The sequence below is a fragment of the Myotis myotis genome, unplaced genomic scaffold, assembly GCF_014108235.1.
Source record: "Myotis myotis isolate mMyoMyo1 unplaced genomic scaffold, mMyoMyo1.p scaffold_m19_p_26, whole genome shotgun sequence".
Taxonomy (NCBI): Eukaryota; Metazoa; Chordata; class Mammalia; order Chiroptera; family Vespertilionidae; genus Myotis; species Myotis myotis.
Window position 1 is genome coordinate 494,580 of NW_023416331.1, and position 23,127 is coordinate 517,706.

At 63.1% G+C, this 23,127-nt stretch overlaps 1 protein-coding gene across 1 annotated transcript; it reads left to right on the forward strand.

Moving 5' to 3' along the window:
* The first annotated feature begins 1,308 nt into the window (after positions 1–1,308).
* On the forward strand, positions 1,309–22,928 carry NOTCH4 (notch receptor 4). Its single transcript, XM_036356590.1, has 30 exons — positions 1,309–1,468; positions 2,196–2,277; positions 2,392–2,684; positions 3,625–3,972; positions 4,049–4,171; positions 4,267–4,503; positions 4,621–4,776; positions 5,058–5,252; positions 6,483–6,596; positions 7,916–8,029; positions 8,135–8,257; positions 9,123–9,279; positions 9,697–9,842; positions 10,062–10,214; positions 10,406–10,523; positions 10,684–10,771; positions 11,086–11,239; positions 12,444–12,628; positions 14,246–14,498; positions 14,716–14,828; positions 16,061–16,581; positions 17,064–17,447; positions 17,518–17,693; positions 18,203–18,422; positions 18,757–18,829; positions 18,929–19,067; positions 19,536–19,819; positions 20,036–20,183; positions 20,647–20,744; positions 20,913–22,928. The coding sequence occupies exons 1-30, from the start codon at positions 1,408–1,410 to the stop codon at positions 21,591–21,593; spliced, it is 5,937 nt and encodes a 1,978-aa protein (XP_036212483.1). The 5' UTR covers positions 1,309–1,407; the 3' UTR covers positions 21,594–22,928.
* The last annotated feature ends 199 nt before the right edge of the window (positions 22,929–23,127 follow it).

The following is a 23,127-nucleotide window of genomic DNA, read 5'->3' on the forward strand; positions in this document are numbered from 1 at the left end:
AGCTTTTTTAAGTGGTGCATTCCTCGGCAGAGGAAATTTCTCAGGGTGCCCCAGGCTGCAGAGGGTGCTTGCTGCCACACCTGTGCCAGTCACCTGACTCAGCCCTGTGCCAGCAGAAGAAGGCCAGACATACTGAGTCCAACAGCCAGGGCTTACTCAAGAAGGTAAGGTGAGTCAGGGCAGCAAATTCTCTTTTGTGATGTTATTTTTTTTATAATTTTTTAAATATATTTTATTGATTTTTTACAGAGAGGAAGGGAAAGGGATAGAGAGTTAGAAACATTGATGAGAGAGAAACATCAATCAGCTGCCTCTTGCACACCCCCTACTGGGGATGTGCCCACAACCAAGGTACATGCCCTTGACCAGAATCGAACCTGGGACCCTTCAGTCCGCAGACCAATGCTCTATCCACTGAGCCAAACCAGCTAGGGCTCTTTTGTGATGTTATTTAGTCCGATTTTAAAGTCAATGACTGGTGCCTGGCTGGTGTGGCTCACTTGGTTGAGAGTTGTCCTATGCACCTAATAGGTCACTGTTTGATTCCTCAATTCCTGGTCAGGGCACATGCAGGATCCCTGGTAGGGGGAATGCAGAAGACAAGGAACAGATGTTCTCTCTCACATCATTGTTTCCCTCCCTCTCTCTCTCCCCCCGCCCCCCATCTCCCTTCCTCTCTCTCTAAAAAAAATCAATACAACATATTTTAAAAATAAATAGTCAATGACTAGCCTTGCCTCCCAGGGACTCTGCAGTAGAGGAAGGGAGACATGGGGGAGGGGAAAGACCAAATGCAGTGTTTGCTATGAATAATCCAGACTGCAAAACTGATGGCGGTTTTGTACTTTTCCCAAAGCAGCCGACACCTCCCTCCTCCCCGCAAAGGGCAAAAGCCCTAGCAAGGGCCAGAGTGAGGCCCAGAAGCCCCCTGGGTCCTCTGCCCAGGGCGGTCGTTTCAAGCTATGCCAAGCTGCAGGTTCTCTGAGAAGCATCTGGAGTGACCCCCAGAAACAAGCACCTCTCCCGGGAGAGGAGCAGGAGATCCCCATCACACCCTGCCTCCGCCTGCCTGCCCTGCCGCACGGGCGCCACCTTGCAGTCCCCACCCCGGGAAAGCAGAGGCCACCTCAGCAGAAGGGCTGGGACTGTCCCCTGTTCTCCCCTCCCTCACCTGCCCTCCAGCCACCCGGTCCTGGGGGGGGCAGGGGTTGTCAGGGATGGAAGGCCCCTCCCTCATCCCCTCAATGTCCCTCCTCCCTCCCCTCATCACTTGGGTGTCCAGGACATTGTGCGACTCAGGAAGCAACTCAGCTGCGAGGCCTGCAGCAGCCAAGACGGCGGAGGAAGGGGCTGTGGCGCAGGAGGTGGCTCCGGGCAGGGAGGGCTGAGGGCTGCCTGGGCTCTGGAATGCAGCCCCCTTCGCTGCTGCTGCTCTGGCTGCTGGGCTCCTGGGCTGTGAAGACCGGAGGTGAGGACCAGGGATGCGGTACCGGGTGGAAGAGGGGGGCCCACCGTCCCGAGGAGGCCTTTGGAGGGTTGGGGCGAAGGGCTGAGCCTCGAGCTTTGGGGCGACACTGGGTGGAGGGAGCGGCTCTGCTGCCGGATCTGCGCAGACCAAGGCCGTGGGCCTGGTGCCGGGGTCTGTTGGGTTGGGTGGCAGGGTGCCCACCCCCAGGGAGAGCCCAGTGAGCCCGGAGCTTGGGGACAGCGGGCTCATTTGGGGGCGGGGAGAGGAACAGACTGGCCACCTTGTAGGGAAAGAGATGTGACCAAGATGGAGACATGGAAAGGTTGAGGGTCCACCAAGTCCCTTTACCGGTTCAGCCCCCCTCCCCCCTCACCCCTCCCAACCCCCCCCCCTCCCAACCCCCCCCCCCTCCCAACCCCCCCCCCTCCCCGCCTCCATGGCTCAATGCTGGGCCCTTCCTGGAGGAAATCCCTTTTCTGTCTCAGCCATTCACCTCCCAGGAGTCCCCTCAACCCCCCCTCCTGATCCCTGTTGTCTTGCTTCCGAGGGACCAGGGACGGGAGGCTGCACTTGGGAGGCCAGAGAGAAAACAGGAAGGGGGTGGGGATTAGTAAGTGAGAGGCCTGGGATCTGGGGGGTGGGGCGGGCACCACATGGGGACGAGGAACAGGGGTAGGAGGCTAACAGGTCCCCAGAGCTCCCAGCTCATCCTCGTCTCCATCCCTAGGGCTGCCCTGCGGGAATCTCTCAGAACCCTGTGCCAACGGCGGCACCTGCCTGAGCCTGCCTCAGGGCCAAGGCACCTGTCGGTGAGGTGCCTGTGCGGGGTGGGAGACTGGAAAGGGGAGGGGGAGTAAGGAAAGAGGAGGGGGGACAGAAGGCCAACCTCAGCCAGTGATGTGAGTGCCCCCCCTCCCTCCCAGGTGTGCTCCTGGCTTCCTGGGTGAGACGTGCCAGTTTGCAGATCCCTGCCGGAACGCCCAGCTCTGCCAGAATGGAGGCAGCTGCCAAGCCCTGCTTCCTGTCTCCCCGGGCTCCCCAAGCGCAGCCTCGTCCTTAACCCCCAGCTTCCTCTGCACCTGTCCCTCGGGCTTCACTGGCGAGAGGTGCCAGGCCCAGCTCCAGGACCCCTGCTCCTCCTTCTGTTCCAAGATGGGCCGCTGCCACATCCAGGCCTCGGGCCGCCCGCGGTGCGCCTGCTTGCCCGGGTGGACAGGTGAGCGGCGGTGGGAGCGGGCAGGCGAGCACGGGCTGGGCGGGGAGGAGACCGCGGCCATGAGAATCAACAAGCCGGTCCTTGGGGACACGTTCCCCCGCGACTGGCACCCCCCACACAGCTGTGCTGATTGCCCCAATTTGACATATTTCCAAAGCAGTCGGCAGGCAGCTACTGCCAGTCCCCGCCACGTACCAGCCGGGTCCTCTCGCAGCCCTGCACCCCTCCCATAGCCAGAGGGTCCGTGGGCCCAGCAGGGGGCTCTGTGTCTGAGCACCCGAGTGGCCTCTGCCCGGGGGGTGCCAGGGGGTCACTAGGCAGACTCCAGTGGGGGGAGGTGTGCTGGGTGAGAAGGGGTGGAAAGGGTCTGGCCAGGGAGAGGAGTGGGTGTCCCCCCAGGAGGAGGGCGGCTCTGCCACTGAGACTGTGCCCGCAGCGGACGCTTGGCGCGGAGAGGCCCGCGCTGCTCAGGAGGCTCACTTAGCCCGCCCTGGCACGCAGCGCGCGGACACGGGTGGCTGCCACCACTGCCGCCTCTGCCAGCGGGTGGTGGCTGGAAGGGAGTCTCTTATCGCTGCAAAGATTACACCCACGCAAAGGCCAGGCAGCTGGGCGAGAGGGACCAGGGGCGCTAAGTCTCCTGGGGGCAGGCAGGGCCGCATTCCCCCTCCCACCAGGTCCCCGGAGGGGCCGTGTCTCCTCTCCCCAGGCAGGGCCCATCTGCAACACGCCACCAACAACCACGTGTCCTACTTTCAGCTGAAAAATATAGTCACTCCAGATGTAACCCCCCAAGAAACTGAGGCAGGGCGATGGGACAGGGCAAATAGGGCGGAGGGGGGGCGCGAGAAATGGGGAGATGAGAGGCGGGGCGCCGTTCCCAGGCCCTGGGAGCTGACGGCCTTGCCCTCTGCCCTCTGCCCTCTGCCCTCGGCCGCAGGCGAGCAGTGCCAGCTTCGGGACTTCTGCTCAGCCAACCCCTGCATGAACGGCGGGGTGTGCCTGACCACCTACCCCCAGATCCAGTGCCGCTGCCCGCCCGGCTTTGAGGGCCACGCCTGCGAGCACGACGTCAACGAGTGTTTTGGAGACCCCGGACCCTGCCCCGAGGGCATCGCCTGCCACAACACCCTGGGGTCCTTCCAGTGCGTCTGCCCGGCTGGGCGGACAGGTCCACGCTGTGCGCTCTGGGCAGGACCCTGCCCCCTAGCGGGCTGTCCCAACGGGGGCACCTGCCAGCTGGTTCCGGGGGAGGACTCCCCCTCCCACCGCTGCCTCTGCCCCCCAGGTGTGTGCTCACAGGGCTGGCCTGCGCCCCCTGGGCGGGAGGTGGTCCCCCCTCAGCTGACCCAGGGCCCTGTCAGGTCTCACAGGCCCGCTCTGCGAGGTGAACCCCAACGACTGTGCCGGGCACCCGTGTCAGAATGGCGGCACCTGCCAGGATGGGCTGGGCACCTACACCTGCCTCTGCCCCGAGGCCTGGACAGGTGAGGTCCTGAAGCCAAGTTCACGGCGCCAACGGTGCAGATGGTCAGCCCCGCCGCCCCAGGCCCCGCTCCAGCCTGGTCTCCCCCCTCCACAGGCCGGGATTGCTCTGAAGACGTGGACGAGTGTGCGGCCCAGCGCACCCCTCGCTGCAGAAACGGCGGCACCTGTCGGAACGTGGCTGGCGGCTTCCACTGCGTGTGTGTCAGCGGCTGGGGCGGCACAAGCTGCGAGGAGAACCTGGATGACTGCGCCGCTGCCACCTGTGCCCCCGGAGCCACCTGCATTGACCGCGTGGGCACCTTCTCCTGCCTCTGCCCCCCTGGCCGCACAGGTGCGGGGCGGAGGGGCCGGGGCCGGGGGAGGGGCCGCCAGAGAAGCCCCCAGGGGCCGCTGAGAGCCTTCTCTCCTCCCTCCCCCGCCCCCCGCCCTCCGCCCCCCCGCCCCACAGGCCTCCTGTGTCACCTGGAGGACCGGTGCCTGAGCCAGCCGTGCCACGGGGAAGCCCAGTGCAGCACCAACCCCCTGACGGGCGCCACACTCTGCCTGTGCCAGCCCGGCTACGCGGGCCCCACCTGCCACCAGGACCTGGACGAGTGCCAGCTGGGTGAGGCGCCCCCATCGGGTCCTCTCTGAGCCCCCGGGCAGCCGCTGCCCAGGAGACAGGCCAGTCGCTTTCCACACTAAAAGCATAAACAGCTCTTTTCCCTGAATCTGTCCAGGCTGGGCACCTCTGCCCCGGCTGGTCTTCTCCCCACGCCCAGCCTCCCGCCCCACTGCCCTTTCCTGACGTGGTCTCACCTGCCTCACTCAGCCCCGGCCCCCAAGCGCTGGCTGCCCGGCCGTCCACCCTGGGCCCCTGTGGACCCGGCTCTTCCCTCCTCCCAGCCCAGCAAGGCCTGGGGCCCTGTGAACACGGCGGCTCCTGCCTCAACACCCCCGGCTCCTTCGACTGCCTCTGTCCGCCTGGCTACACCGGCTCCCGCTGCGAGGCCGACCACAATGAGTGCCTGTCCCAGCCCTGCCGCCCGGGCAGCACCTGCCTGGACCTGCTCGCCAGCTTCCACTGCCTCTGCCCCCCAGGTACCGGGCGGGCGGGGCCTGGGGTAGAAGACAGGCTGATCCCCCCACAGGCCCTCTCGCCTGGAGAGCGAGGAGAGCCTGGGGCCAGCTGTCAGGCACCCGAGGACCTCCTCCTGCCCCCGCCCCACGAAAACCCCAGGACCCACGAAAACCCCGGCCACAGGCTGTGCACTGCTCCGCTCCGGGGGAGGCGCATTCGTTTCAGTCCTCGCGCACTCGGCCCGTCACGGGGAGCAGAGCAGCAGTTCCTAAACATCATGCCAGCCCAGAATGCGCCTCCTGCCACAGAGACGCTCCTCCGTAGAGCTCGGCAGTGAAGCCCTCGGAGGGCTGTGGCCTGAATTTGGTGCAACAGGAAGGGGATGCTGCAAGGCGGCCCCAGCTCCGCTAGCCTCCCGGGAGCTCATGACCGGTGCGGGGAGTGGACAGAAACGGAACGAGAATAGCTAACCCTGTGCCGGGTGCTGCCGAGCCCGTTGCGCGCACCATCTAAGTCTTACAATAACCCACGGGGTCAGCGCCGTTACCCTGCCCGCTTGACAAATGCAGAAACGGGAGCACAGAGGCTGTGACCTGCCCGAGGTCAGCGGCTTGTACGTGGCAGAGCCAGGACGCAAGCCCAGGCTTCAGGCTGTCAGCCATTCCCTGCACCTCCGGCCCCCCTCAAGCTGGGCGGCTCCCGGGAACCTGCTGAGGAAACGTCCAGCATCCCAGGGACCAGGCTGGGGCATGAGGAGCTGCAGAAGCAGGCTCCAGGCAGGAGGGGAGGCAGCGGGTCCGAGGCCGGCCCCGCCGTGGTGCAGGGCGAGACGGGAGGCCGGGGCTGCCCGAGGAACAGGCCCCGTCTGGACCGAGGAGGGGGAAGGGCAGGTCCCTAGAGGCCCCGTTGGGGACCCGGTCTCCCCGGCACAGAGCCTGCCGGGTAGAGCAACGCGGAGCCCTCCCTGCAGATGCCCACTTGTCTCACTTGCCCTTCGGGGCCTCTAGGCTCATCAGCCTGCCCTCTGGGCGCAGAGGAAAGGCACCAAAAGGCACGTCCGCCCTGCCCCCCCGCAGCCCAGGTGCCTGTTCCTGGGCTTTCTCCCGAGTTCCTCCCTGCAGCCCGCAGGCACACGGCGGCCTGGGAGGGCAGCCTGGGGCTGGGGCTGCGGCAGGCCGGCTCTAGAACCCGGGCCTCCTGGGCAGCAGGCCTGGCTGCCCCGCAACCTCACCACAGCTCCATGCCCTCAGGCTTCGAAGGGCAGCTCTGCGAGCTGGAGACAGACGAGTGTGCCTCTGCTCCCTGCCTGCACCAGGCTCACTGCCAGGACCAGCTCAGCGGCTACCTCTGCACCTGCCCGCCCGGTGAGTGCGCCTCACCCACCCTCCCCCCTGCACCTGCCCTTCCACCCACCCTCCCTGCCCCCCCTGCACCTGCCCTTCCACCCGCCTCCCCCCCCATAGCTGCCCTTCTACCCACCCTCCCCCCTGCACCTGCCCTTCCACCCGCCCTCCCCCCCTGCACCTGCCCTTCCACCCGTCCTCCCCCCCTGCACCTGGCCTTCTACCCACCCTCCCTGCCCCCCCTGCACCTGCCTTTCCACCCACCCTCCCCCCTGCACCTGCCCTTCCACCCGCCCTCCCCCCTGCACCTGCCCTTCCACCCGCCCTCCCCCCCTGCACCTGGCCTTCTACCCACCCTCCCTGCCCCCCCTGCACCTGCCTTTCCACCCACCCTCCCCCCTGCACCTGCCCTTCCACCACCACCACCACCCCACCCCTGCCCTTCTACCCTGCCTCCCCCCCCTCCCCGCACCTGCCTGCCCTCAACCCCTGCACCTTCCCCGGGTGAGTGCCGCTTCCACCCTGTTCTCGCCTCAGGCCTCTGAGCCTCCACAATTCAGGCTCCAGGCCTCTGCTTTGCTCCCCAAACTCTCTTCTGTTACATCCCCCAAATCTTCCTTCCCTTGCTTACCGGCCCAGCCTCATCTCTGTCCTGCCACATCACCCCAAAGCCCGCCTTTCTGGACCCCCGAGTCCCCGATGCACCCAGCACAGGGACAGCCGCCCAGGACTCCTCAGCGGCACGGGACCCTCCGTCCTCTGCTGTGACGGTAGCTGGCTCTCTGAGCACACACTTCGCTCTAGTCCCAGGCATTCTCTAGTTCCTCCTTTCAGCGGCAGCCTGAGGTCGGTTCCGTTATTAATCCTCTGCAGGGGAGCACCCTGCTTACCCCGCCAGCCGCACCTGCCCAGGTGTCTCCTCTGGGAAGCCCTCCAGGTTCACCCTTCCTGGCCAGGGGAAGGGCCCGGACTGGGACTTATGCTTTCGATAAAATGTGTTTCCGGCATCAGTACATATATCCAGTGATGCCTTATCTGTATGAAGAATAAAGTGACCGTGTTATGCTGTCATGTCCTGAAGCTCAAATACTAAGAAGGCCTCAGTTGGAGCTTTCATTGCACAGCGAAGCTTTTAGCCCGCCCACACCCCGCCCTTCTCTGTGGGCCGTCATTCCTGTGCGTGCAGAGAGGCTGTCAGTGTAAACTCCATTTCTTCTTTGAACCCATGAAATCCTGCCTGCAAAGCTCAGCCCACACTGTAACTAACAAACTCCCTGGTGCATGTAAGGAACAGAGATGCCCTTCGCCATCCCCATGCCCCCCCGCCCCTGCCCCTGCAGGGTTCGCAGGCTCCCGGTGTGAGGAGGACATCAACGAGTGCGGCAGCTCTCCCTGTGCCAACGGCGGGCAGTGCCAGGACCAGCCTGGGTCCTTCCACTGTGAATGTCTCCCGGGTAAACGGGGCTCAGACGCCGAGGGAGAGCGGGGCGGGGGCAGACGCCCGCAGCCCCTGAGCGTGCCCTGTGCCCTGTGCCCTGTGCCCTGTGCCCTGTGCCCAGGCTTCACAGGCCCGCGCTGCCAAGAGGAGGTGGACGAGTGTCTGAGCGGCCCGTGCCCCCCGGGCGCCAGCTGCCTTGACCGCCCAGGAGCCTACTTCTGCCTCTGCCCCTCCGGCTTCACAGGTCAGCGGGAGCCCCTGGCGAGGGCGGGTACCGGGTCCTTTCAGGGCGGGCAGAGGTCCTCAGTGACGGTGAGACGGAGAGGACAGCCAGTGAGTCCTCATTCAGTGCCACGCCTGCAGCTGCACACGCACAGACGGTGCTGTTTACCGAGGCCTCGTCGTGAATGGCGCGATTGGGGTAGGAGCAGGGCCAGGGTTCAACAGGATGCCATTCATTGCTTTTTTTTTAATTTTTAATATATTTTATTGATATTTTTACAGAGAGGAAAGGAGAGGAATAGAGAGTTAGAAACATCGATCAGCTGCCTCCTGCACACCCACTACTGGGGATGTGCCTGCAACTAAGGTACATGCCCTTGACTGGAATCGAACCTGGGACCCTTCAGTCCACAGGCCAATGCTCTATCCACTGAGCCAAACTGGTTAGGGCACATGTAGCAGGCACTTCAGTGCAGACGGGGACAGACATGCAGACATGACTGGTAGGAGAGCTGCCTTCCCCGAGGGCCTTAGTCTAGGGCGGAAAGACCACAGCCTCTCGTTAACGCCCAAGAGGGGCTCTGAGAGCCACCTGTGCAGGACCCCAGACCGGGCCCTCCAGCCCAGAGCAGAGCTGAAGGCCTTACCGGCTGCAGGCAGCTGTGCCCCTAGGGGAAAAGACAGGAGGGGAGGGGAGGGGGGGGGGGAGAGCGCCACCTCAGGAGCGCAGGGAACAGGGCGACTGGGAGAAGCACCTGGCCCCTGGGCCCTGGCAACAGGGAGCCACGCAAGGCTCACGGGCAGTGAGCGTGTCATACGTAAGTGGCCTTTGGCCCCCATCGAGGACAAGGAGGGACCCCGTCTCTCTGCCCATCTCCCCACCCCAGGTCATCTCTGTGACGTGCCCCTATGTGCCCCCAACCTGTGCCAGCCCGAGCAAAAGTGCCCGCGCCAGGAGGACGAGGCCCGCTGCCTCTGCCCGGATGGCAGCCCTGGCTGTGCCCCCGCGGAGAACTGCACCTGCCGGCACGGGCGCTGCCAGAGGTAACGCCCGCAGGCCCTCCGCTCGCCTCGCCCTCTAGGCCAGGAGACAGCGGCAGGTCTGGGGGAGGCCCCGGGGGCGGGGGGGGGGGGGTAGCAAGGAGGTGGCGGAGTTCTGAGGTCCCAGCCACAGCAGGGCTGGCCTGTGAGTGTGGTCCAGGGAGGGAGATCACAAAGAACGGGGAACGAAGGCCGAGAGAAGAGCCCTGAATCCCAGGGCCGGCCCATCAGACAAGCTCACTGAGCATCTGCTCAGTGTGGACACCGCTCAGGGCGCGGGGCCGGCGGGCAGAGTGAACAGGGACGCTGCTCAGGGCAACGACCCTGAGGAAAGGGCAGAGCCTCGGGCCAAACACAGAAGAGGTCACGGGACTACCCAGTGGGAGGGAAGGGAGGAAACCGCTCTCTCTCCATGGCCAGATCCTCGTGCGTGTGCGACGTGGGCTGGACAGGACCAGAGTGTGAGGCAGAGCTGGGGGGCTGCGTCTCCACGCCCTGTGCCCACGGGGGGACCTGCCACCCCCAGCCCTCTGGCTACAACTGCACGTGCCCCACAGGCTACACAGGTGAGACGCTCCCTAAACCATGTACACCCTGGGCTGGCCACCCTCTAACGAAGGGCAAGGCCTGTGGAGACGTGTGACAAAGGCCCTCCGTCTCTGCCACCGTCCAGGACAGCGGCATGGACTGCAGGGGCCAGGTGCTGGGAGGGAAGAGTGGGGGGAGGGCTGAGGGGGGGAGGGGGAGGGGGAGGGGGAGAGGAGAGACAGGGCTCCCTTCCTCAGGGCCCACCTGCACTGAGGAGGTGACAGCGTGTCACTCGGGACCCTGCCTCAATGGCGGCTCCTGCAGCCCCCGCCCCGGGGGCCACCTCTGCACCTGTCCTCCCAGCCACACCGGGCCCCGCTGCGAAACCAGCACCGACCTCTGCGCCTCCGGTGAGCGCCCACCGTCCCCCGGGCTGGCGCAGGCGGCCGTCAGGGGTGCTTGTGCCGAAGTCAAAACCTGGGCACAGTGAGCTGGTGCTCTGATGGGGGGCGGGGGGATGGCCTGTCTGTGGTGTGACTGAGGTCATAGGCCAGGTTACAGGCAAGAAACCCGACCCTGGCTCACAGCCCCCTCTCTCCAGCCCCGTGCCTCAACGGGGGCACCTGTGTGAACAGGCCTGGCGCCCCCACCTGCCTCTGTGCCACCGGCTTCCAGGGCCCACGCTGTGAGGGAAGGGTCCACCCCAGCTGTGCAAACAGGTGAGCAGGGGCAAGGCCCTTCTCCTCCAGCTCCTCCGGGGCCCAGCTGCCTCTCATCCTGCATCCTTCTCGGAGGGAGGCCTTCCCTCAGTCCCATCTCCCCGGGACCGCCCTCCCCCTGTCCCACACCTGCCTCCTCCCGTGCCCGTCTCTTGTCCAGCCCCTGCAGAAACAAGGCTACCTGCCAAGATGGGCCCCAGGGTGCCCGCTGCCTCTGCCCTGCTGGCTACACAGGAAGCAGCTGTCAGGTGAGGCTCTGAGCCAGGTGTGCTGAGGGGGCAGGGGGCTGGGGAGCGCCAGTGAGAGGGTCTCAGGTACTGAAAGGTGGCAGCAGGGGCGTGTGGGCAAGGCACCCACATGGGGAGCTTTGGAAGTCCAGGCTCTGGGGTCTGCAGGGAAGAGGGGCTGCGGGGTGCCTGCCTTGGGGACTCCCCAGGATGGAGGCAGCAGGGAGGCCAGGGGCGGCCTGAGGGGATGTTGAGGAGCTGCAGCCAGCAGAGCACCACCTCCGGGCTGGGGACCTGGTGCTCTGTCCTGCCTCACGCTCCCTGCAAACCCTCAGACTCTGATGGACTTATGCGCCCAGAAGCCCTGCCCACGCAATGCCCGCTGCCTCCAGACCGGGCCCTCCTTCCAGTGCCCGTGCCTCCAGGGATGGACCGGGCGTCTCTGCGAAGTCCCGCTGTCCTCCTGCCAGAGGGCTGCCCTGAGCCAAGGTACCAACCAGGGGCCGACTGGGAGCCGATGAAGGAGAGAAAGGTGCCCTCCGCTATCCCAGCCCTAAGGGATCACACATCCGACCACAACACACTCGGCCCAGAGGCAAGCAACACAACCAGCCAGTGACTGATTCCACAGCCCAGCGCCCAGGGCCTCCCCACACGGCCCAGCTCCCAGCACCTGATTCCACAGCTCAGCACCCAGGGCCTCCCCAAACGCCCAGCTCCCCGCACCACCCTCAGCGCCCAGGGCCTCCCCACACGGCCCAGCTCCCAGTACCACCCTCAGCGCCCAGGGCCTCCCCACACGGCCCAGCTCCCCGTACCACCCTCAGCGCCCAGGGCCTCCCCACACGGCCCAGCTCCCCGTACAACCCTCAGCGCCCAGGGCCTCCTCACACGGCCCAGCTCCCCGTACCACCCTCAGTGCCCAGGGCCTCCCCACACGGCCCAGCTCCCAGCACCACACTCAGCGCAGCTCAAGAACCACCAGCCAGCCCTGTCAATAAGACTCCACATTAACACAACCAACAGGGACCTAATCAGTGTGAAGCAGCTCCACTCTGTCACTATCATCATCTCTGGAGTGGACACATTTAACCCAACTACACTCAACACATTTCACTTCCCACACACTGTGAAAGAATAGCCCTGGCCCTGGCCGGTGTTGCTCAGTGGATAGAGCCTCAGCCTGCGACTGAAGGGTCCCGGGTTCAATTCCTATCAAGGGCACAGGCCCGGGTTGCGGGCTCGATTCCCAGTAGGAGGCGTGCAGGAGGCAGCTGATCGATGATTCTCTCTCATCGCTGATGTTTCTAGCTCGCTCTCTCTCTCCCCCTTCCTCTCGGAAATCAATAAATACATATTTTTAACAAATAAAAAAAAATAGCCCTTTGTGCAGATGAGTTTGAGATGAGAAGACCTCAGAAGAGAGACCAGGGTGGCTGGTGGCAGTGACAGTGAGCACATGGGAGGGCGCAGAACTGTGCTCTACAGCCGGGGGAGAGGGCGGCCCCCCAGTTGGCAGCACAGACAGCGGGGGAACTCGATGCTTCAACCCCTCTGTGTCAGGCGGGCCTGGTCCTCAGGCCTCCCCTCCCCCAGGAATGTTGGTGGTCCCCACAGCCTCTCTGCTCAGTGTCTGGGCCCGGGGCGCCCTTCCGCCCCACTTAGCTTTACTGATCCTGTTTGTCTCTCGCAGGCACAGAAGTCTCTTCCCTGTGTCAGAATGGAGGTCTCTGCGTTGACAGTGGCCCTTCCTACTTCTGTCACTGCCTCCCTGGATTCCAGGGCCCTACGTGCCAGGACAGGGCGAACCCATGCCAGTCCAGACCCTGCCAGCACGGGGCCAGCTGCGTGGCCCAGCCCAATGGGTATCTCTGCCAGGTGAGCGGGTCAGGGTGCCAGGGTGGACTGGACATGGGAGACAGTCGGCATGGTGGGGGCCATGATCTATCCATTTCCCTGACCCACACATCCAGCCAACCTCCAAGTCAGGCCATTTTATCTCCTAAATATTTCTCCATTTTGTCCGTGTCTCTTCACCTTCGTCCACTGGCTTAGTCCAGGCCTTTGCTGCTGTCCACGTGGACACCTGCATCAGCCTCCCATCCGCCCTGCCCAGCCCTTATTCTGCTACCAGCCTTTACTCTGTTGAAAGCGTTGCGCTCACCTGTCACTCCCCTGATCAAAACCCTGCAGTGCTGCCCTCCTTCACCACGGCCCTGCCCTGCGAGACCCGCCCTGGCTCTCAGGCCTCGTGCCCCCCACCCCCAACCCCCAGCTCCAGCAACACGAAACTGCTTCTGGCTCCCTGCACACCCACACCGGCTCTCTGGTGCCCTCCCCAGCTCCTCCACTGCATGGTGCCCAGGAGGTGCCTTCCTCAGGAGCAGTCCCAGGCTGGGTCCAGGCCTCTCCTTGGTGGTCAGGTCACGGTGCTAGAGGCCAAGCTAGACTCAAGCCTGAGCAGCCTCGTCCCTGTAATCAGAACCAGGGCCTGGGGAGAGGGCACATGCACTCCCCTCCCCCGCCCATAGCGTCGTATTGTGAGCGTTTCACACACCCAGACACTGAGGCAGCACACTGACCGTCAACCTCACGCACCTGGTGCTCCGCTTGACTTCCTCTTCCATGAAACTCCCCAGAAGTTTCCACGACACCCCTCATCTGCTTCCGGCAGCCCTCTAGCCACTTCGCCGAGAGCCCTTTTCTCCCGAAGCCTTCCTGGTCCCGTTCTTGCAAGCTCGCCTTCCTCTCACAAGAACTCAGCACACGCAAAGGCCGCGCAGCGATCCCTCTCCAGCAGAATGTGAAACAGTGGGGACATGGGACGGGCGCCGGGAGGGAGCCGGAGAGGCACTGCGCCCCGGCGCCACCTCCTAGCTGTGCGACTTGTACAAGTCAGTCTCTCCAGGAATCGCCTCCATTTCTGGGAAGTGAGAGTCAAGTGCGATATCCACACAAAGGGTCTTTAGGGGGATTTCAGGAGGTTATGCGTAAAAATCATGCAAGAAATGCCAGCTGTCTCCGTCCTGGCCGCCTGCGAACCTCCTGGCAGCAGGACCAGTTCTGGTTCTCTTTGCATCCCTGTTGCCTAACATGGTGGCCGCACAAAGGGCGTTCAGTGGGTGCTTGCAAGTTCATGAAGCGTGGCACAGCCTGGGGCGCTGGTTGGCGAGAGGGGTTCTACCCAAAATGGAGCCATCTTTAGTGGCAGTGTGCCTAGAGCAGCGGGCGCCAACCCGAGGTCCGTGGCCCCTGGTGGTCCGAGAGGCCTGAAAGGTGGCGACCGCTGTCCGAGAGGCTGTTGGGGCTGGAGGGCTGAGTCGTGCCTCCTGGGATAATGTGCGCCGTGTGTTGAGATGGGTGAGCTGCAGGGGCCTGGGGGCTGGTGAGTGGGGGCTGGTGAGTGGGACTGGCAAGCAGAAGGCGGTGCGGCAGACTGCAGTGCTGGGTGGGCTCGCTTCCTGGTCGGCTCAGCCTGACCCTCTTTGCCTGCAGTGCGCCCCGGGCTACGAAGGACAGAACTGCTCAAAGGAACTGGACGCTTGTCAATCGCAGCCCTGTCACAACCATGGGACCTGCACCCCCAAACCTGGCGGCTTCCACTGCGCCTGCCCGCCAGGCTTTGTGGGGCTGCGCTGTGAGGGGGACGTGGACGAGTGTCTGGACCAGCCCTGCCACCCCAGAGGCACCGCAGCCTGCCACCCTCTAGCCAACGCCTTCTACTGTCAGTGTCTGCCCGGGCACACGGGTGAGGCGCGGCTGGGGGGCTGGGGGGGGGGGGGGACAGGCATCGGGCACAGCTGAGCTGGCCGTGGAAACCAGATAATCCCCACCCACAAGGCCTAGTCATCCTTCCCGCCCAGAGAACACGGCCAGGGTCCCTTTACCTGTGCGGCTAGCGCTGGGCCGACTCCCAGGAACGGCAGTGACCAGACAGTGTGACATCCAGTCCCACCCTGCCGCAGGTCAGCGGTGTGAGGAGAAGATGGACCCCTGCCAGAGCCAGCCCTGCTCCCACGGAGGGTCTTGTGAGGCCTCGGCAGGACCACCCCCAGGCTTCACCTGCCGCTGCCCCCCGGTGAGTGACGGCAAAGCTGCCTTCATCACCCCCAGCACTGACACAGGCGAAAGCCTGAGCTGGGACCCAGAGGGAGCCGGGAGCCCTGCAGTGGGAACTATTGGAGCAGCCGTCCCTGCTCACAGGAGTGGCTCTCGGCAGCAAAAGGGGGTGGTGGAGGCAGGATCAGGGGTAGCACGAATGCATGAGGGAAGGACCCCAAAATCAAGCTGGGTGACTGTGGATAAGTGCTCAGTTCTTTTAAGTGTGTGTGTGTGTGTGTGAGTGTGTGTGTGTGTGGGTGTGTGTGTGTGTGTGTGTGAGTGTGTGTGTGTGTGTGTGTGTGTGAGTGTGTGTGTGTGTGTGTGTGAGTGTGTGTGTGAGTGTGTGTGTGTGTGTGTGTGTGAGTGTGTGTGTGAGTGTGTGTGTGTGTGTGTGTGTGAGTGTGTGTGTGTGAGTGTGTGTGTGTGTGTGAGAGTGTGTGTGTGTGTGTGTAGGTGTGTGTGTGTGTGTAGTGTGTGTGTGTGTGTGTAGGTGTGTGTGTGTGTGTAGGTGTGTGTGTGTAGTGTGTGTGTGAGTGTGTGTGTGTGTGAGTGTGTGTGTGTGAGTGTGTGTGTGTGTGAGTGTGTGTGTGTGTGTAGTGTGTGTGTGTGTGTGTGTGTGTGTGTGAGTGTGTGTGTGTGTGTGTGTGTGTGTGTGTGAGTGTGTGTGTGTGTGTGTGTGTGTGTGTGTGTGTGTGTGTGTGTGTGTGCGTGCGCGCGCACTCATTATGGGCCTGATGCGTAACATCGGTTCATGATACACTGACACCGTTGGTTTGTGCATGGCCTTCTATGTATTTTATTCTTACAATGTAACACCCATGAACCAAATCCAAGAATTACAACATTAGTAACTTGCAGGCACTTATGTCCTGTCTCCCTTCCAGAGGAAGAGCACGAATATAATCCTATTTCCGAGGATTAAGACAGTAGTTCAGTTACTACTCTATGAGCTCTTTAGTCTGCCGGGACTTGCACTGCCATGCTGCAGAGCTGTGGTTCACCCACTGTCAGCACCATGTACTGTCATTGTGTGAAAACACACGGGACATGGTTGCAACCTCCATAAAATGATCCCCTGTTCTCTGAGGCCCTTCCATGTGGACACTCGCCCCCCACCCCCACCCCCGTTACCTTATCCGGGAGTGTCTTGAGAGGAAGTGGTAAGAATGACACAAGGCCCCTCGCCAACCTCTCTTCTCCTCTCTGCAGGGTTTTGAAGGCCCCACCTGCAGCCAGCGAGCCCCCTCCTGTGGCCCCCATCACTGCCACCACGGGGGGCTGTGTCTGCCCTCCCCCAAGGCTGGCTTCCCACCCCGCTGTGCCTGCCTCAATGGCTACGGGGGCCCTGACTGCCTGACCCCAGCCGTCCAAGGCTGTGGCCCTCCCTCTCCTTGCCTCCACAACGGCAGTTGCTCAGAGACCTCCAAGCTGGGGGGCCCGAGCTTTCGATGCTCCTGCCCTCCCGGCTCCCCAGGGCCCAGGTGTCAGAGCCCCAGAGCAAAGGGGTGTGAGGGCAGAGGGGGAGACGGGGCCTGTGACGCTGGCTGCAGCGGCCCCGCAGGAAGCTGGGATGGAGGGGACTGCTCGTTGGGGGTCCTGGACCCCTGGCAGGGCTGCCCCTCCCACTCCCGCTGCTGGCTTCTCTTTGGCGACGGGCAGTGCCACCCGCAGTGTGACTCTGCAGAATGCCTGTTTGACGGCTATGACTGTGAGACTCCTCCAGCCTGCACGTGAGTTGGGGCGGGGCCACAGTGAGGGCAAAGGGCCATAGATGCTTCTGAGTTACGTGTCACCCAGCCTCAAGCTCCAGGGAGTCGGCACCCTCGTCACTGTCGGCATTGCCAAGTGGGGGTGGAGGCCTAGGCTCCACCCAGGAGCAGGGCAGCCTCAGGTGAGCGGGGCAGAGAAAGCCAGACCAGCACCATCTCCGCCCCAGCCCTTCTCCAAGCTGCTGCCCTGGAGACTCTCCCCTACAACCTGCACCCCAGGGAAAGCGCCCCGGGCCCGCCTTCAGGGACTGTCTTAGGGACCAGGTGTCAGTAGACATTAGGGTGTCTGAGCTACCTACCCCCAGGGCCTGCCTACGCCCATTTCTCGGGAGCTGCCCCAGTAGCGAGTGTCCTGGAGGCGGTGGGAGGTCAGGAGTCCTCTCTGGGATGAAGGAGGGAGTCTAGTTTCTTTGGGGTCCTGAGCCCCCTCTCCTCGCCCCCAGCCCAGCCTATGACCAGTTCTGCCACGATCACTTCCACAACGGCCACTGTGAGAAAGGCTGCGACGCTCCGGAGTGCGGCTGGGACGGAGGCGACTGCAGGCCCCGAGACGGGAGCTCCGAGGGGGGGCCCTCCCTGGCCCTGCTGGTGGTGCTCAGCCGCCCAGCCCTGGACCGGCAGCTGCTGGCCCTGGCCCGGGCACTGTCCCTGGCTCTGAGGGTGGGGCTCTGGGTGAGGAAGGACAGGGATGGCAGGGACATGGTGTACCCCTACCCTGGGGCCCAGGCCGAAGAGGAGCTGGGAGGAAGCCCAGGCCCCTCTCATCAAGAGACAGCAGCCCCTCAAACACAGCCTGCGGGCCAGGAGCCAGACTCCCTCAGCACGGGGTAAGGCTGGGCGAGGGGTGAGGGAAGGGAGCCGGGGCCGACACCGGTCCCTGAGGTGCCTCGCCCGCAGGTTTGTGGTGGTGATGGGTGTGGACTTGTCCCGCTGTGGCCCTGACCACCCCGCAGCCCGCTGTCCCTGGGACCCTGGGTTCCTGCTCCGCCTCCTGGCGGCCATGGCTGCAGTGGAGGCCCTGGAGCCCCTCCTGCCGGGACCCCTGCTGGCGGCCCACCCTCGTGCAGGCACCGGTAGGTGCCCCCGTCCTTTCCCCTGACCTCGCTCCCAGCCAGGCTGCATGCCGCAGCCAGCATGGAGGTCAAATGAAACAGGAGAACTGGGACCCACTGCTCTTGTGGGGCCTGACCCTTGCCACCCTCTTTCTCTAACGGGGGGCTCCCCGGGCCCCTTTGCTCTACAACCTCCTTCCTTATTTTCCTAAGGACTTTCTCCTAGCCTCCCTCACAGGCTCCCCGCGAACCTCGGGTCTCGGTCCATCCTCTCTGCTGGGCCGAGGGCATGTCACTCCCGTGTCACACAGGGCAGAGCTCACGAGAGAATAACAACTCAGACCGCGCACACTGCGTGCCCGGCTGTGCGCTAAGCGCTTTCCAGTACTAACCCCTCTCATCCTCCCAACAACCCCCTGGGGGCGGTGCTATTGTTATTCCCATTTCACGGACGAGAAAACTGAGGCCCACAGGTCTCTCAGTAGTACCCAGCCTCACCCCTAATGGCCTCCTTTTGTCTCTCCCACCAGAGCCCCCCGCCACCCAGCTTCCCTGGCCTGTGCTGTGCTCGCCAGTGGCCGGGGTGCTTCTCCTGGCTCTTGGGGCTCTTCTCATCCTCCAGCTCATCCGGCGGAGGCGCCGAGAGCATGGGGCCCTCTGGCTGCCCCCGGGGTTCACTCGAAGGCCTCGGACTCAGCCAGCTCCCCGCCGACGCCGGCCCCCACTGGGCGAGGACAGCATCGGCCTCAAGTGAGAATGAGGAGGAGCTGGGGCTCAGGGAGGGGACTCTTGCCTGTGAAGACATTTATGATCAGAAGCAACAAGAGGTGCCACTGCAGAAGTGGAAGACAGAGGAAGGGGAAGGGGTTAGGGTTAGGGTTAGGGTTGGGGTTGGGGTTAAGGTTAGGGTTAGGGTTAGGGCTGGGGTTGGGGTTAAGGTTAGGGTTAGGGTTAGGGTTAGGGTTAGGGCTGGGGTTAAGGTTAGGGTTAGGGTTAGGGCTGGGGTTGGGGCTGGGGTTAGGGTTGGAAGACGGATGCAAACTTTGTGGACCCTGAAGGCCCTCTACCCACCCTCCTCTTCCAGGGCACTGAAACCAGAGGCCAAAGCTGAGGAGGATGGAGTTGTGATGTGCTCAGGCCCTGAGGAAGGAGAGGAGGTAGGCCAGGGGAAAGCACAGGGCGGGAATGGTCCTGCAGTGACGGGAGGGCAAAGGGACAAGCCGACCTTCCTTCCCTGGTTGTTTTCCGGTCCCAAGGCTGAAGACACGGCCTCGCCTGCCCAATGCCAGCTCTGGGCCCTGAGCGGTGACTGTCGAGGACTCCCCCAGGCAGCCATGCTGACGCCTCCCCAGGAAGCAGAGCTGGACATCCCTGGTGTGGACACCCGTGGGCCTGGTACTCGAGCCAACCCGGGCCAGTAGAATTCCCTGACCCTTAGAATCAGAAAACACTTTGCTATCAGCCCTGAAGAAGCAAATGTTAGAATTAGTGCCTTACAACAGAGGCGACAGAAGAATCAGTGCCCTTGGGGAAATGGGTAGAGACACAAATTCTTGGGCTCCAGAGCTCCTGGTTCAGATAGTCAAGCTATTGGGGAATGTGTTTGAACAAGCCCTCCAGGTGAGTGTACTGCAGACTCAAGTTTGAGAACCACTGCCCTAGAATGTGAGAGAATGAGGCCTGCTGGCTGGCTCCTTGCACAGAGGAGGAAACTGAAGCTGGAGAACAGCAGAAGCCGCTTGACTTAAGCTACACAAAATCAAGAGCCAGAGCTGGGCCTCCTGACACCCAGGGCTGTGATTCCCCTGAGCCTCCATACCCTTTTGATCGACGTGTTTCCCATTCCTTTTCTCCCACCCACAGAGGGGGTGACACCCCTGATGGCAGCAGTCTGCTGTGGGGCAGTGGAGTACAGGACTTTCCTGGAAAGCCCCGAGCCCTGGGCACCTCTGTTAGATGGAGGGGCCTGTCCCCAGGCTCACACCGCGGGCACGGGGGAGACCCCCCTGCACCTGGCTGCCCGATTCTCCCGACCGACTGCTGCCCGCCGCCTCCTTGAGTCTGGAGCCAACCCCAACCAGCCAGACAGAGCGGGGCGCACCCCTCTTCACACCGCTGTGGCTGCTGATGCCCGGGAGGTCTGCCAGGTCAGTGCACGCCGGGGTCCCTGAGAGAACAGGGAGCAAATGTGCAAGTAAGGCTGGGCAAAAGCCTCCTCTAGGGATGGCAAAGAGGAAGGTGATGTGAGCCTGGGGACCTGAAAGGGGAAAAGAGCAGGTGGCTGAACATGGATTGGGAGGTGGGTAGTGTGAGGGCCTGAGCTGCTGCCCAGGACATACCAGGGTGTATGTCTGGCCCCCCAGCTCCTACTCCGCCACAGACAGACGGCAGTGGATGCCAGGACGGTGGACGGGACCACGGCCCTGATGCTGGCCGCCAAGCTGGCAGTGGAGGACCTGGTTGAAGAACTGATTGCAGCCCAAGCAGATGTGGGGGCCAGAGATAAATGGGGTATGGATCTGGGCGTGTTGATTGCCACAGAGAAGTTGAGCAGTGGGGAAGTGAGGTAAATAGTGGGGGGCGGTCAGCAGAGGAACTGGGGGCGGGGGTTCCCTGGCAGCCCCTCGGGATGCACGTCCGCGGGCATTGGCTGGAAGGAGCACCAGCCTCCCCCATCCTCAACGCACACGCCCCCGCCCACTGTGCACCAGGATGGGAGGGTGCGGGGGGAGGGGGAGGCCTCCGGGTCCCACCGACCCCAGACAATGCCCCATTGTCCCTTCCGCGCGCCGGTGACGTCACCGGCAGTGCTTCCTGCCGCCGCCGTCACCCGGGCAACGCTTCCGCCCGGGGGGACCCAGACTCCACGGGCCTGAAGAGCCCTGCCCCCAAGGCCGGGATCCCTGGGAAACGGAACCGGCGCCCGGCGCCCGGCCCCCGCCTCAGGGTGACGCCCTCCCACGTCGTTCCCCAGGGAAAACCGCTCTGCACTGGGCCGCCGCCGTCAACAACGCGCGGGCCGCCCGCTCCCTTCTCCAGGCCGGAGCCGACAAAGACGCCCAGGACGGCAGGGTTAGGCCGGGCAGAGGGCTCCCCACACAGAAAAGGGGTGCGGAGAGGGGGGAAGCGCGGGAGCTCCCAAAGCCAGAGGGGGCGGGGCCGGCGGCCCGGTCGTGGAGCCACGAAGGGCGGGTCCCGGGGTGTGGCCCCCTGACCTCGCCCCCGGCTTCCCCCTCGCAGGAGCAGACGCCGCTGTTCCTGGCCGCCCGCGAGGGGGCGGCGGAGGTGGCCCAGCTGCTGCTGGGGCGGGGGGCGGCGCGAGCGCTGCGGGACCAGGCGGGACTGGCGCCCGGCGACGTCGCCCGTCAGCGCCACCACTGGGACCTGCTGGCGCTGCTGGAGGGGGCGGGGCCCGCGCACGCGCGTCACCAAGCCCCGCCGGGCCGAGCGGGCGCCTTCGCGCGTGCGCGGGCCGCCTCGGGAAGCGGGCGGCGGGGCGGGGCCGTGCCGCGCCACCGGACGCAGTCGGTGGGGGCAGCCCCGCGTGGGCGCGGAGCCGGTCTGCAGACCCGCACTTTGTCCGTGGACTTGGCCGCGCACGGGGGCGGGGCCCGCTCTCCGTGCCGAAGCCTCGCGAAAGGAGCTGGAGGAGGCCCGCCCCGCCGCGACCCTTCGTTCCCCGCGGGCACGCGTGGGCCGAGGCCCGGCCCCGCCGCCAGGCCAGGAAGATCCGGGGTCGCGACCTCCGCTGGCGGGCCCTGTGACTGGGTGTCCCTGGGAGCCTGCGGCCCCGCCCCCAGCTCGCGGAGCCCGCCTCCTTGCCTTACTCCGTCCCCGGAGCGCGGGTCGCCTCCCCTCGCCTGGGGCTCCCCAGCCCCCCCAGGAATACCCTCAAATGCAGGAAGCGAAGCCCAAAAGTAGGCGGCTAGTGGCCGGGTGGGATTCCAAAAGTGAGCTCCGTTAAATGCCCGCCTGGAAGCCTCCAGGTTTTAAAGTCCTCGGGCCCTAAAAGTAGGGGTCGGGAATATAGCGTCTCTCCCAAAACGAGTGCATGCCCACTCAACCGTCATCGTCTTCCACGTGGAGAAGATGCGGCCCTGCAGGGGTTAGGTGCTGAGATGGAGTGGGCCCAGGAGTGCGGGTGAGGGGCTACCGGAGGGGGGAGGGGGCTAGTACCCTGAGCTGGAACCACCCGCAGACGGGATGTAAGGTGTTCTTCCTGCACAGGATGTGGTTCCCGAAGGGAGCGTTTAATCACCCCCCACCACCTACAAACAGTTGACAAGTATCTGTTCAGCACCTGCTGTGCCAGGCATCGCAGGTGCTGGGTCGGGGGAGCACCAAGGGCCACTCCAGCTGATGACTCCTTGCATTCTCACCACTGCAGGGCTGAGGTGCCACTCTTCTAGCCGCTACTTTCTCTAAGAACCCCAAATCTGTCATCAGAGAATAAAGCTGGTATAAAGTGTTACCTCCTTTTGGAGGGTTTGAGGAGTGCAATGAAGAAAATATGGGAGTGACTACATTGTCTTCCAAATTTTGTGTCCCAAATTCAATATTTTTTGTTTTGTTTTTTAATATATTTTTATTGATTTCAGAGAGGAAGGGAGAGGGGAGAGATAGAAACATCAATGATGAGAATCATTGATCAGCTGCCTCCTACATGCCTCCCACTGGGGATCAAGCCTACAACCTGGGCATATGCCCTTGACCAGAATCGAACCTGGGACCCTTCAGTCTGCAGGCCGACATTCTATCCACCGAGTCAAACCGGCTAGGGCCCAAATTCAATATTTGGATGGAGACGTTCAGTATAGTTTAAGAGCAAGAATAAGACTTGGGGGCCCTATGCTAATTTAGGGTGTCATCTGAAAACAAGAGTGTAGTAGTCTGAAGAGAAGCCACCCATTACACCCTTTGCCCACCTTCCAAGGGCATTTAGTTCTAGCCACGTAGGAGCCTCCCGGGAGCTCAAGCTCGGCAGAGGCAGACAGAGACCATCTCAGTGTGATCCACCTTTCAGCAGCGTAGTTACACCTCTCATGGTGCTGATGGGCCCGAGACATGGAGGCTTGGGGCATTTTGAAAGCGGATACAAGCATACCCATCTTTGTGGGCTTCACTGTGTTGCGCTTCGCATGTAAGTGTTTTCATTAACATTGAAGCAAAGACCCTCTACCAACAAAGAGATTATGACTCACTGAAGACTCAGATGATGGTTGGAAATTTCTTAGCAATAAAGTATTTTTAAATTAAGGTATGGTTATTGTTTTTAAGACAATGCTGTTGCACAGTTAATAGACTACGGTATAGTTGTAAACATGCACCGGGGAGCCAGAACATCTGACTCACTTTATTGTGATAATCACTATTGTAGTGATCCGGAATCATCCTGCAATACCTCTGCAGTATGCCTTGTAATAACTACCATTTATTGAGCATTCACTGTACCAAA

Coding starts and splice junctions, on each gene's coding strand:
- NOTCH4 (XM_036356590.1), top strand. CDS start 1,408: ATGCAGCCCCCTTCGCTGCTGCTGCTCTGGCTGCTGGGCTCCTGGGCT. Junction 18,423..18,756: donor GAGGACAGCATCGGCCTCAA/GTGAGAATGAGG, acceptor CTCCTCTTCCAG/GGCACTGAAACCAGAGGCCA. Junction 19,068..19,535: donor TGTGGACACCCGTGGGCCTG/GTACTCGAGCCA, acceptor TCCCACCCACAG/AGGGGGTGACACCCCTGATG.